The 11,935-nt window shown below is 34.0% G+C and overlaps 1 protein-coding gene across 1 annotated transcript; it reads left to right on the forward strand.

Annotated features, from left to right (window-relative positions):
- Window positions 1-2,723: 2,723 nt before the first annotated feature.
- Window positions 2,724-8,852, forward strand: LOC125864173 (uncharacterized). The gene is made up of 4 exons (XM_049544091.1): window positions 2,724-3,531; window positions 3,836-4,023; window positions 8,228-8,299; window positions 8,393-8,852. Exons 1-4 carry the CDS (start codon window positions 2,853-2,855, stop codon window positions 8,765-8,767), a joined length of 1,314 nt encoding a protein of 437 aa, XP_049400048.1. The 5' UTR covers window positions 2,724-2,852; the 3' UTR covers window positions 8,768-8,852.
- Window positions 8,853-11,935: the final 3,083 nt, after the last annotated feature.

The raw sequence follows: 11,935 nt of genomic DNA on the forward strand, positions 1-11,935 counted from the left end.
GAAGATGATATAAAGTGATTAAATAATTAATAATAAAGAAAGAAAATGACACATGTCACTTTTAATCTGGTTAATGACGGTGAAAACACTACATGACACGCCTCATGTGCGTGGTAAAAACTCAAACAAGGAAATGGGTCAAAATGNTTTTTTATCAATTAATTTTAAAATTGCATTGTTTACATGTCATTAGTTACGTTCATTATATTTTTTTTATATTTTTTTTAATATATATTCATTTTATTTGTTACATTCGTTAATATTCATTTTGATATTTTGCACAACCTAGAAATTTATTCAAATACAGATAATATTTCATACACAGATATTTTGTTGATCGATAATTTTGATCCACGATTTTAAAATAATGATATTATAGTTTCCAACTCCCTATATAAAGAATAGTTTGTCTATTAGGTCAAGGGTGGTGAATTATTATTTTTGAGAAGGGGGTAAAAAAATTCCAAAGAGAAAAAACCCTAATTTTTTTCTCTCCCACTTTTCTTCCTTAGCCGCCACCTCCCAGAAACCCACCAGAATCAGACCAAAACTCCACTCCCTTTTACCCATTAACGAAGGGAAAAGGGTTAAAAATGCCCTTAACGTATCTCAAATGGTTCAAAAATACCCTTTTTCCACCTTTTGGTTTAAAAATGCCCTCAACGTTTTTTTAAGGTTCAAAATTGCCCTTTATTAACAGCCCACTAACATAATAAATGATGACTCATTTAATTAGCCAAGTGACTTTATCTTATTGGTCCACCTAATTTTTAAAATCCAGCCCAACGACCCGACCCATCTGTGCTACAAAAACTTAAACCCACCCAAAAACCCATTTTCATATTAACCTATCTTATCTTTGAGCTCCATTTTAGGACGACTCTCAACCTCTTTTGTAGCATTCGACGATGGCGATTGAGGGTTGCAAATCACAACACCTCTAGTTATGTTCTTCAGATAATACTTTTTTGTTTCTTCAATCTTTTACACAGTTGATTCCATTACTCTGCAACTTAGGTAATGTTTTGCTTTTTTAGGAGTTTGATTAGGAGTTTGTAGAGGTGGGTTTACAGCAGAATCTTGATATTGATCAGTTTCAGATTTCTGTTGGAATTATGAGATGTTTTTGCTTGAGAATTGTTGAAATTCAGGTCAATTATTGACTTTTGATGAGCTTTTCTGCTCTGGGTCGGTTTGTTCCTAAGCTTTCAAGGCATTTTCTGAAGATATGTAGGGGGATTCTATTAAAGATGTCTGTAAATTGCAAATTGTTGGGCACGAATTAGAGCTTCTCTTCAAGTTTTAGGTTGAAGAAGGCCAGAGAGTCTTTGCTAGGACCAAATTGTGGGTGGAGATGGGAAATGAAGCTTTTGTTTTTATGGCTCATTTTCTTTGGAATTGGATTTTTTGGTTGGTCATTAGCTTGAATGGTGGTGTTTATAGTTGGAAGCAGGAGGCTTCAGAACCAAATGAAGATAAATCTTATTTTCTTCTTGAACGTTTCAATGTCAGCAAGGAACAAATTCAAGATTTAGCTAACCTTATTCTTTGTAGTTCTTCCTTCCTTTTCTTCTTGAAATTAACTGAAGGAAGTAGGAAGAAAGAAGAGAGTTAGAACAAATGGAAACAAAAGATCCAAAATTAATCGGTCATATTGGGTCAGATTTGAAATGGATTTCTAAATTAAGTGGGTCATATATTTTGAAATAGGTAAAGAAAATCCATGTCACAATTGCCATGTCATTGTTCTGTTAATAAAGGGCAATTTTGAACCTTAAAAAAACGTTGAGGGCATTTTTAAACCAAAAGGTGGAAGGAGGGCATTTTTGAACCATTTGAGATACGTTAAGGGCATTTTTAACCCTTTTCCCTTATGCTTGCATTAATTATACATAGATTATTTTAATGCATTGTTTGGTTTGATGCATTAAAAATAGTATGTATGGCATTAAAAAAATTATTTACAAAGATACCCTTGACTTTTATGGTGGAAAAGATGTAAAAAAGGTTTTGAGGGGTAAGTAGGTCTTTTATCATATTAATGCATGCATTAAAACCATTGCATTGCTAATACATAGAAATCCATGGTATTAGCAATGCACTCCTTAATACACAATAGAGTGTATAACTAATACAAGCATTAGTTATACATAGGTTGAAAAAGAATACCAAACAAGGTACTAATAATACACAAGGTTAATATATGCATTATTTTTTCTAATACACTCTACCAAGCGACCCCATGTATGCCATCAAGGATAAAGAAACAATGACTCAGTAAATAGAACAAAAGCACAATCGCGTAAATAGTTTGAGCCATTGGTCCAATAAGAGTAAACATATTGGGTTGAATCCAATTTGAATAAATATTTTATCTAATAAATAATTTTCCCAACTAATATGTGTGAATCTATGCACTATTTCATGTAAAACATTCATTAGGTAAGAATTATTTCATTTTTTATTTTGCATTAAATAATATATAAATTTCCTTATAATTTATATCTATATTAATTACACTGATTTTTAAATAGTCAATAAAACATCATATTAATTTTATACATTAATAACCTATTTCCAATTTATCAATTAAATATCATATAAATTAGGGAAAATACATAAAAACACCCCTGAACTTGGCAACAAAACTTACTTTAATACAATAATATATTAGTAAAATATACTTTTAACAAAAATATTACTTTTTTCATTTATAAATTGGGAAAGGTAATCCACTCCGCAGCCTCAATTCTTCCGTCTCTTCACTCTACAGACCCTCCAAAACCCTTATCATCCACCGCCGTCCACGGCGGCGTACTCCTCATTTCTCCGTCATCCCCGGCGAACCAGCAATGGCATCTACACCGGTGTCAGAACTCTCCGATGGACCAGTCCTGAGTGTGATCAACAAGCGTCTCCGTGCTCTTCGCAAGAAACACAGCCGCATTCTCCAAATGGAAGAATCCCGCACGAAAGGAAAAACTCTCAACAAGGAACAAGAAGAAACTCTCCGTTCCAAATCCGCTGTTATTGCTGCCATTGATGAGCTCGAGAAGCTTCGTCAACCACTCGCTGCCGCTGTGGTTGAAGAAATCAACCTCTCCACTGAACAACGCCAAGTTTCTCCGGCAGAATCCGCCCTTGATACGGCTATTGATTCTACTAACAAGGGAGAACCTGCACGCGAGGGTGTTTTGGAGGTTGAGGATTTACTTAATCTATTGTACTTTGGTAGTATGTTTGATGTGAAGTCATTGCAGAGTGATTTTACACCTACGATGTTGACGAGGACTATGGAGAGAGCCTGTTGTTTGAGCTACGATTGTATGCCGGATGATGAATCAACGGACGTGATGGATCTGTTAGGGGAGAGAGATTTGGATTTGATTTCGATGCTTAGTGGGTTGCTTGTTTCACGGCCTGTTAACTCTCCCTTGTCACACAAGCACGCTCTTCAGAAATGTATTGAGCACGCAAAGCTATGGCTTTCAAAGTCCGAGCAGCCCATTGAACCCAATTCCGATACTACTTGTGAGTATAATTTTCTTTCTCCCGATAAAAAGAACTATTTTTTACTTTGCCAGGAGTTGATATAGCATATATAAATAGTGTGCCCACTAGTTTGGATCGAGGTTTAGTTGTTGTGGTCATTGTTATCAGGGCATTTGCATTTTTTTTAATTGTCAGGGAATGGATATAGAAGATTCATGTATCTAACCCTAACTAGGTTGTAATGAGGTTTAGCTGTTGTTGTACAAAAAAATGCATTTTAGCTAGATATGTCAAATTATTGGGGTCTGGGGTGATTATAGCTGGTTATGTCCCAAATTTGCAGATGCCGGGCTGAGATCAAAGCTCGATAAGATCATTGCTTCACTATATTTTACCACAGACCCTGTTAAAGTGGAGGCAGCTGCTGGTAAATATGGGTCTTATTCAGTGCCAGTAGAAGAGCATGTGGAGACTGTGACTATTGATGTACCCTTGCAAGTGGACGCCCCAAGTGTGCAGTATGAGCAGAAGGTAAATGCTTATTTAAGTAAAGCGTCTATAGTCTATTTACTATATGTAAGGTCTGAAAACATATTGCAAACTTATGTGAAATACTGAAATCTGATTGATTGTTGGATGCACATAGAATTTGTTTGTTTCTATATTTTTATGGCTGAATGGTAAGGTTTAACTCATTGATCATTCTGCTATGTCTATTGTTTGCAATTGCTGTATAGTTAATGTAACTGTTGAGGTAATGTTAAGGCCCAGTGAAGCTTCTGCTTTGCTTCGCTATGGTCCTTTGATTTGGTTACCATATTATTTATTGTTGCTATTATTCTTTCTTCATCATTTTCTACTTGGCTTTTTTACTACTGTATTTCCTTTTCATATTGTTTTTGAATTGCTTTACTTGAGGTGAGGGTCTATCGAAAACAACCTCTCTACCCTCACAAGGAAGGGGTAAGGCTACATACACACCACCCACTCCAGACTATTTGTTGTTGAAGCTTCTGCTTAAGTTGGTGTCTTACCTTGCAATTCACTTCTATGGTACTTCAAAAGCAGAAGCCTCCATTCCTCACTCCTTTGAAGGAACAAGATGTTCTGGTTTGGCGTGTTGGTTTTTTAACTTGTAAGACTTTGCACATGTCATGTTCTCTAGGTTAGGTAAAGGGGGTGTATATCTCCCATTGTTTTGGGGAGGGATATTCACCTAAGAGGTTTGCCTTATTTTATTTTTCTGTAACAATAATATGTTCTTTCCTTGTTATTTATTGTGTCATAAAGAGCTCATAATTTCTTATACATTGGTCCTTGTGTGCTTTCTATGTGGTCTTAGATGGAGGTCCTTAAGAGTAATACTAATAAATTGCATGCAATTTTCCTTGCTATTTGCTATAAATGCTGTTATAAATAACATACAGTTGTCATCCAACTGTCCATCAGTCGGAGAATGGAAGGCTGTGCTAATGTTACATGACTTCAATTGTGGGCACATATTCAACATGCAAGCTTAAGAAAGTAGGTGGAATTTAGCAGATTGAGATAGTGTGTAAAGTAATAACTACACAATTCAGGGAATTTTGGATGGTAGAATTAGAGAGGATTCGTGTTAAAGACGCAGCTTTAATTTCATTCTCTAAATAAAGAAGTGATTTTAACTTGCTATGCATGTTATTAAGAAATACATCCCTTTGGACTTGTTAATTTTTTGGATGAGTAATTTTGAAAAAAAAAAAGTTTCTTAGGAATTCATCTAAGAGTATTATATTCTCCTTAAATTTGCTATTTCTACTGAAGATTCTTTGGCGAAGTTCTTGGCTAGAACTTACTGTCATCTGGAACATAAATAAAAATGCTAATATTTCTACAAAACCAAGTATTCTATATATTCTAGGAAATTCTCAATATTAGAATCGGAGATGGGTACAAGATTCTTCTTTGCAAGTCACTTGTGATTTTATTAAGACTCATGTAGCCTTGTTAGCGACTTAGAATATGCCTTTTTCAGTATGTGTTGGTTCTAAAGTGAATAAGACTTGCAATTTTTTCCATGTCCTTTGTTCCAGTTCCACATCATTTTGTTCTTGTGATGCACTTGAGAGTTTAGCTGACGTGCGTTCTGGCACCCCAATGGCCCAACCTTAACCAGAGTAGGCTTGTAGTAAATTGTTGGAAATGGGAAAAAATTTGAGTTTGAGAGTTGGTACTTGTAGTGTTTCGTTATATATTAAAAACTCCTTGAAGGTGAAGTCCACTGGGGTCCACGGCTGTGGGGGGTTAGAAGGGTTGAGGTTCACATTGTTAGGCTATCCAACAGATAAGTAACGACAAACCTTATTACCTGGCTGCGTGGATAAATTTCAGGAAAATGCTTTTATCTAAATGTAAATCCGAAGATAAGAAAGTCAATGGCACAATGTAGTGCTAATAATAGTTCCAATTCAACCTAATAATATTTGAGGGTGGAGTGGGGTTCCTTTTGAAAAGGAGGAGCTGAAGAGCCAGTCACTGGATGCTCAGTTTGGTAAATTCCTGGCATCTATCTTTGTTCTTTGTGATCGGTTCTCTATGCAATGTGCATGTGAGAATGCTTAATCTGCATTTTGTGTTCTGAACAATGTTTTCTTTGAAATTGTCGAATAAGACTTTCATTTGATTGAAAATAGAGTGGTTCTGTGGATTTCCCAGTTACCTGGTATATTAGCTTCATCAAAAGAAAAAGTCTGTATTTGTTGCCTTTTACCTTATACATTTCATATAGAAGTGGTAGTAGCCCAAGTCTTTTTTCCGAGATCCATGGGGCTGGTTGAAACTTTTCATTTTTGGTAATAAGGAAGTGTGCCATAGTATTATGATGGAATGGGGTAAGAAGAGTAACCTTTGGTAGTTTCTATAATTTTTTATGCTTAGGATTGCGTGGGAACTAAAATGAGATTTTGTGCTTTTCAACTTGCAAATGACCAAAACCGAAAATGGTTGTTGAAAGTAGTTGATCTTGGAGTCATGCATGAAATGATTGATGAAAGTAGTTGATTAGAGTTTAACTAGGTGATCAGATGAAGTATCAATGGATAATGTGATAGGCATGGAAAATGCCATTATACTTGGATGTTGATACAACACTTTCCAAATTACAGCAAATAACAGGGCTTAGTGGAAGTAAGTGGTCCTAGAGGCGTATCTAGGATTTTGGTAAGACGGGTGCACGATTACGAAAAAATGCTTCTTAAATATAAATTTGATCAGTTTGACTTTTAGATTCTTAATATGAACCATTAAATTTTAAAAATTATTGGTCCAAAATATATAATACTACTAGTTTTAAATTTTAATATACACATTTGATTTAATTATATAAAAAAAATTTATAGTGCTAAATTTTTTAAAGAATTTTCAATGTAACACACTTGAAAATTTTGAAAGATTTAAGAAAAAAACAAAAGAAAAATTAGTTGAAACGCTAAAAGTGTAACCAATAACCACTTGGAGAGGTGTTACTCAAAAACAGAAGATAGATATAAGGTTTAAATTTCTATCCTCACTGAGAGGTGCACCCTATCATCATATTATTATATGATACTTTGAGCATGGGTTCACATATCTATATTTAAATATTTTTTTAACATATAACACTACTATATATGATCTAGAGAGGGGAGCATGGGTTCACGTGAACCCACGGCACCCCCTCTAGATACACCCCTGATTATGGTCCATATAGACTACACCAACTGGTTAAGATGATGCTTAGTTGTTGTATACTTACGTTGGCAATGGTCTAATTTTCTTTTCATCTAGTTAGACTCTTATAGGGGAGGAATTACATGTGAAACTTAGAGCAGCTCCAGTTTTAGACAACCCCTAATTGCCTTGAAAGACTTGTTTAGTATTGAAATGAAATGTGCTCTAAAAGAGAGTGGATTAGATGGAGAGGATTCATCCAATAAACCAAGTAGTTTTAGATTGAGGCATAGTTAGTTGATTGATTGATATTGCTAATGAGTTGAATCTGAAGAGGCTTGAAAACCTGGTAAAAAATGAAGTTGCATATTTGTCTTTATGCCCTGCTTCTTCGTGTTTGAAAGGTTTTTTCGCAGACCCAGTTACATACTGGTCAGAGTATGAGCATAATTTTGTGAAAGAACTTATTAGCATCCTCTTTGCTTCAAGTCTGAAAACTATTTGCGCAGGTCCAGCTACATACTGGTTGGTGAGAGCAAGAATTTTGTAAAAAGAACTTTTAACCGTGGGTCCTGAGTCATTCAATCTTTCCTCACCTTTCTTACATTAATATCTGTCTATATATTCTTACACTCTTTTGGCAACCTAAGCTTGCTTTTAACATCTTCAGTAGAACTAGCCAATTTAACTTATGTAAAGGACGAAGCATTTTATTCTCAAGTCCTTTATCCTTAATTTGTTGCTGTAGTAAATTTTAACTTACAGTAGCTTAAAATAAAATATGAGAACCCTTTCCCATCTACGTGTGTTTCAATGTAGTCTCTACTTTTGGAATTGGAAGTGTGTAACCATGTTTTCTTATTAGTCTATGTGCTTCAATTTACAAGTCTCTGGAAAGGGCTATCCCTGTGTGCATTTACGTGGTCGAAAATGCATCGAAGTTTGTCTGTGCTCCTCTGTCTAGTTTTATATCATTGTTGTTTAGAGGGCCATACAGTAACTTTCCTTCATACTATAATTTAGCTGTGAACATCATTTTTTTTTTCAGGAAGAAGCTGTAAGTTCTCAAGCAATTGAAACTAATGACATTCACATCAGCAATAATATCGAACTGCAGCAGGTATTCTTGTCCTTTCTAAGAGAATTTTCTATAGTTTAGTGGTTGCATCCACTGTATATTACATTATGTCTACCCTTTTTATACACTTTGCAGGGGGGACAGGATATCAATCAACCTGCTGAACCAGAAGAAGTCGTGTTTGAGGTTGAAGGCGTTGACAATATGAAGGATGCAGATTTCAATGAGCAACAATCTGTTCCCCGGAGATCTTACCAGAATCAGAATTACAGGGGTAACCGTGGTGGGAGTGTGGGTGACCATCGTGGATATTCCAATGGTCGTGGAGGACGTGGCAGAGGAGGGTCCTACCAGAATGGTCGCAACCAATACTATGACCAATCTAGTAATTATCAACAGAGGAACTATAATAACTATAGGGGAAGAGGTGGCAGGGGTGGTGGCGGAGGTTACAATCATTATGCTTCTGGTGATCAAGCTGGCAGTTACTCTGCTTCTGATTTAAGGTGATTATAGATCCTTTGCTAGCTTCGTCAAGCTATTTCCCTATCACATTGGATGACGCACACAAGTGTTTTCTACTTGCTCGTGCATCATCCCGTGAGCCTTTTCAATTTGAGAGAGAACAGAACCGTAGTAGCCTTTTCAGATAACGTGACCTGCAGATCATATTCACTTTTTTTTTTGGCTCTGAACGTTCTTAACCTTTGCTAGTTTTATATTGCGTCTGCAGATATGAAATGTGAAAGGTTTGATTTGTATCAATGCTACTTCAGACAGGAGGTGGTATCTATATAACACTTATTTTTGCTTTACCAATTCTTCAACTTTCAGCTTGTAGATAGTTTTTCATGAGCAGCCAGTGACACTATCAGTTTCTCAACGATATTAATGAGGCTAAAGTCCAATTACAATTCCAGAAAGTAAATGCAACAAACTCGAAAGGTAAAAGCCCAAATGAAAATGCATTCCAGAAAGTAAATGCAACGACTCAAAAGGTAAAAGCCCAAATGAAAATGCAGAAATATTGAAAGTAAGAACTAGGATTGCTTGAAGAAGGAGATGAAGCATGATCATAGTACGTATACTTACAAAAATAACTATATTTATAGGGTTAATGAATACCAATAGCTATAAGTATGCTATTTACAATAAATGACTACAATTTATATCACTTTTTTGTTGTATTTTTGTATAGTTTTTTTTTTGTTTTATTTATACATTAATACATCTTTAAGTACAACAAACTAAATAAGGAATTGACTTTAAATATAATCCACTATCCTTACGTTACGTCCATACAATGAGCAACTTCCCATAATTAACTTTATAACTGAAAATTACTCATTTAAAGACATATCATAATCTTTATCAGTTTAACAAAAAATGTGATACATCATACTCAATTTTCTTAATGTCTCCATAATTCTTATTCTGGCGTCGTGAAGGTATTAATAAATTTTTTTTTGTTAATTCAAGTTATTGTAGGTAAGCAAATTGTTGAATTTGTGAATGAAGGTTAAGTATTTCGATTTTGAATTAGGTGAACTACATGGCAAAAGATACACTAGTTGTTAAACAAAAAATGAATACACCAATATAGAATACAATGAATACGTTGTTGTTAAACATAAAAATGAATACGTTGGATACAACTATACTTGTATTCCCTAATCAACTTTTTATCTTGGATGTAGTACTTATCTATCTAGATATAACTGTATTCGCAAATCAACATTTCAACTTGTGCTTATATAACAATACAAGTATCTATGCATATAAATATGGATACATTTCAACACTGTTGTTAAGCAAACTATGAATACATTAGACAAACGAGCAAAAAAGATACAATTTGTGGATATAAAACTGTATAAGTATGGATACATTAGACACATGAGCAAAAAAAAAAATACAATTTGTGGGTATCAAACTGTATAAGTATTCTTGTAAATAAAATTTTGAAAAGGCCAACAATATTGTATTGATGTATCCAACTATACTTGAATTCCCTAATCAACTTTTTAAATTTGACAGAGTACTTATGTATACAAATATAATTGTATTCACAGATCAACAATTCAACTTGTGGTTATATAATAATACAAATGTCTATGTATATAAGTATTCTACTATATACAAAATTGACAATAAAAAAATCCTTAATCTCTTTTTTCTCATGTTCTTCTTGTACTCATTTTTTAACATCTATATACATATATACAAAATCAAATTTTCTAACAATTTCAATACAAGAGGACAATCCATAATATAATGACAATGGCACACAATACATGTGTTGAGATATATATGTAAATGACATTAAACTAAACAAAATAAAGCATACAAATCTCAATTTCATTTTCCTCTTGTTCCTGCTCGACTACTCTTTTTTCACACCCACTTGAATCACAAGATTAGTTTTCACTTTTGAGCCTTTTTTCCTCTTTACTAATTTTGCATGTTCAATTTCTTCAAGCAGATTTAAGGGTATATGGTCATTAACCTTTTTTGTTCTTCTTTCGTTCTCCATTGCAACAATAGAACCTGAAATTTTGACTTGTTGTTGAGTAATACACAAATCAAAAGAAGGTAGTTCATCCAACAATTTGTCAAATAAATGTATATCTCTCATAATCCTCCTCGGAGTATCAATTTCAGCCATTGAAATGGATAAACAAATTCTTGAATCAAAACCCTATGAAAATAGAAGAAAGTGTAGATCTGTAGATATATAATGTTCATAAAAATGAGATAAATATGCAATTAGAAGATATCTGATGGATACAAAATCACAAAAATCGCTCCTGCAGTGATGTAATGGATCTTGAATTTGAATGAATTTGGGGGAAAAAATCAGAAAGTATGTGATATATGAATATTGATGAAAGTGAAAAATTTGATGATGGTAACCATAGGAAAAGATCACAAATGTGTCTGTCATAATTAATTAGGCATTCAATAATTACTTTCCTATTTAATATTTATTTATTATATTAAATATATATAAAAAAATTATTTATTTGTACATAATTAACTTTGCTATTTATAGTCTAATTATATCCATATAACATGAAAAAAATAAAACGTAGTTATTTTTCTTGAATATATATGAATGTTTGCCATATTCTGAAGTTTTTCCTAAATTATTCTTACTTTTGTGAAGCTCTTCTTCTTCTATTTCTCAGCCCAACAGTTTGTGTGACATCCCTATTGGTATTGACCCTAGGCAGATTTGTAAATAAATGCTCAAATATCGTTTCATCTGATTTTTTGTCAAACTTGTAATATAAATACAGAAAAAGGTGAGAACTACCCTTAAACTATCCGAAATAGCTTAAATATACCCTTAAATTATATTTTGGTTCAAAAATACCCTTCCGTTAAACTATTGGGCCACACCCGCTCTTCTAGTTAATGGAAGTATCCATGTGTTAAATGCCACATGGATGCCACATGTGCATGCCAAACAGACCCCACCTCCACATAAATGACTATGGAAAAGGGTCAAACTACCATTAAACTATTCGAAATAGCTTAAATATACCCTTAAACTATATTTCGGCTCAAAAATGTCTTTTCCATTTAACTATTGGACCACACTTGCCCTTCTGTTTTACAATAACATCCAGGTGTGTGCTAAAATGCCACATGGACTCCACCTGTGCCCGCCAAACA

The sequence above is a fragment of the Solanum stenotomum genome, chromosome 1 (genome assembly GCF_019186545.1).
Source record: "Solanum stenotomum isolate F172 chromosome 1, ASM1918654v1, whole genome shotgun sequence".
Lineage (NCBI taxonomy): Eukaryota > Viridiplantae > Streptophyta > Magnoliopsida > Solanales > Solanaceae > Solanum > Solanum stenotomum.

Bases quoted from the DNA above. Each gene is read 5' to 3' on its own strand.
- LOC125864173 (XM_049544091.1), top strand. From the start codon at position 2,853: ATGGCATCTACACCGGTGTCAGAACTCTCCGATGGACCAGTCCTGAGT. The intron at 4,024-8,227 runs GTAAATGCTTAT...TTTTTTTTTCAG, and splicing joins GTGTGCAGTATGAGCAGAAG to GAAGAAGCTGTAAGTTCTCA. The intron at 8,300-8,392 runs GTATTCTTGTCC...TACACTTTGCAG, and splicing joins ATAATATCGAACTGCAGCAG to GGGGGACAGGATATCAATCA.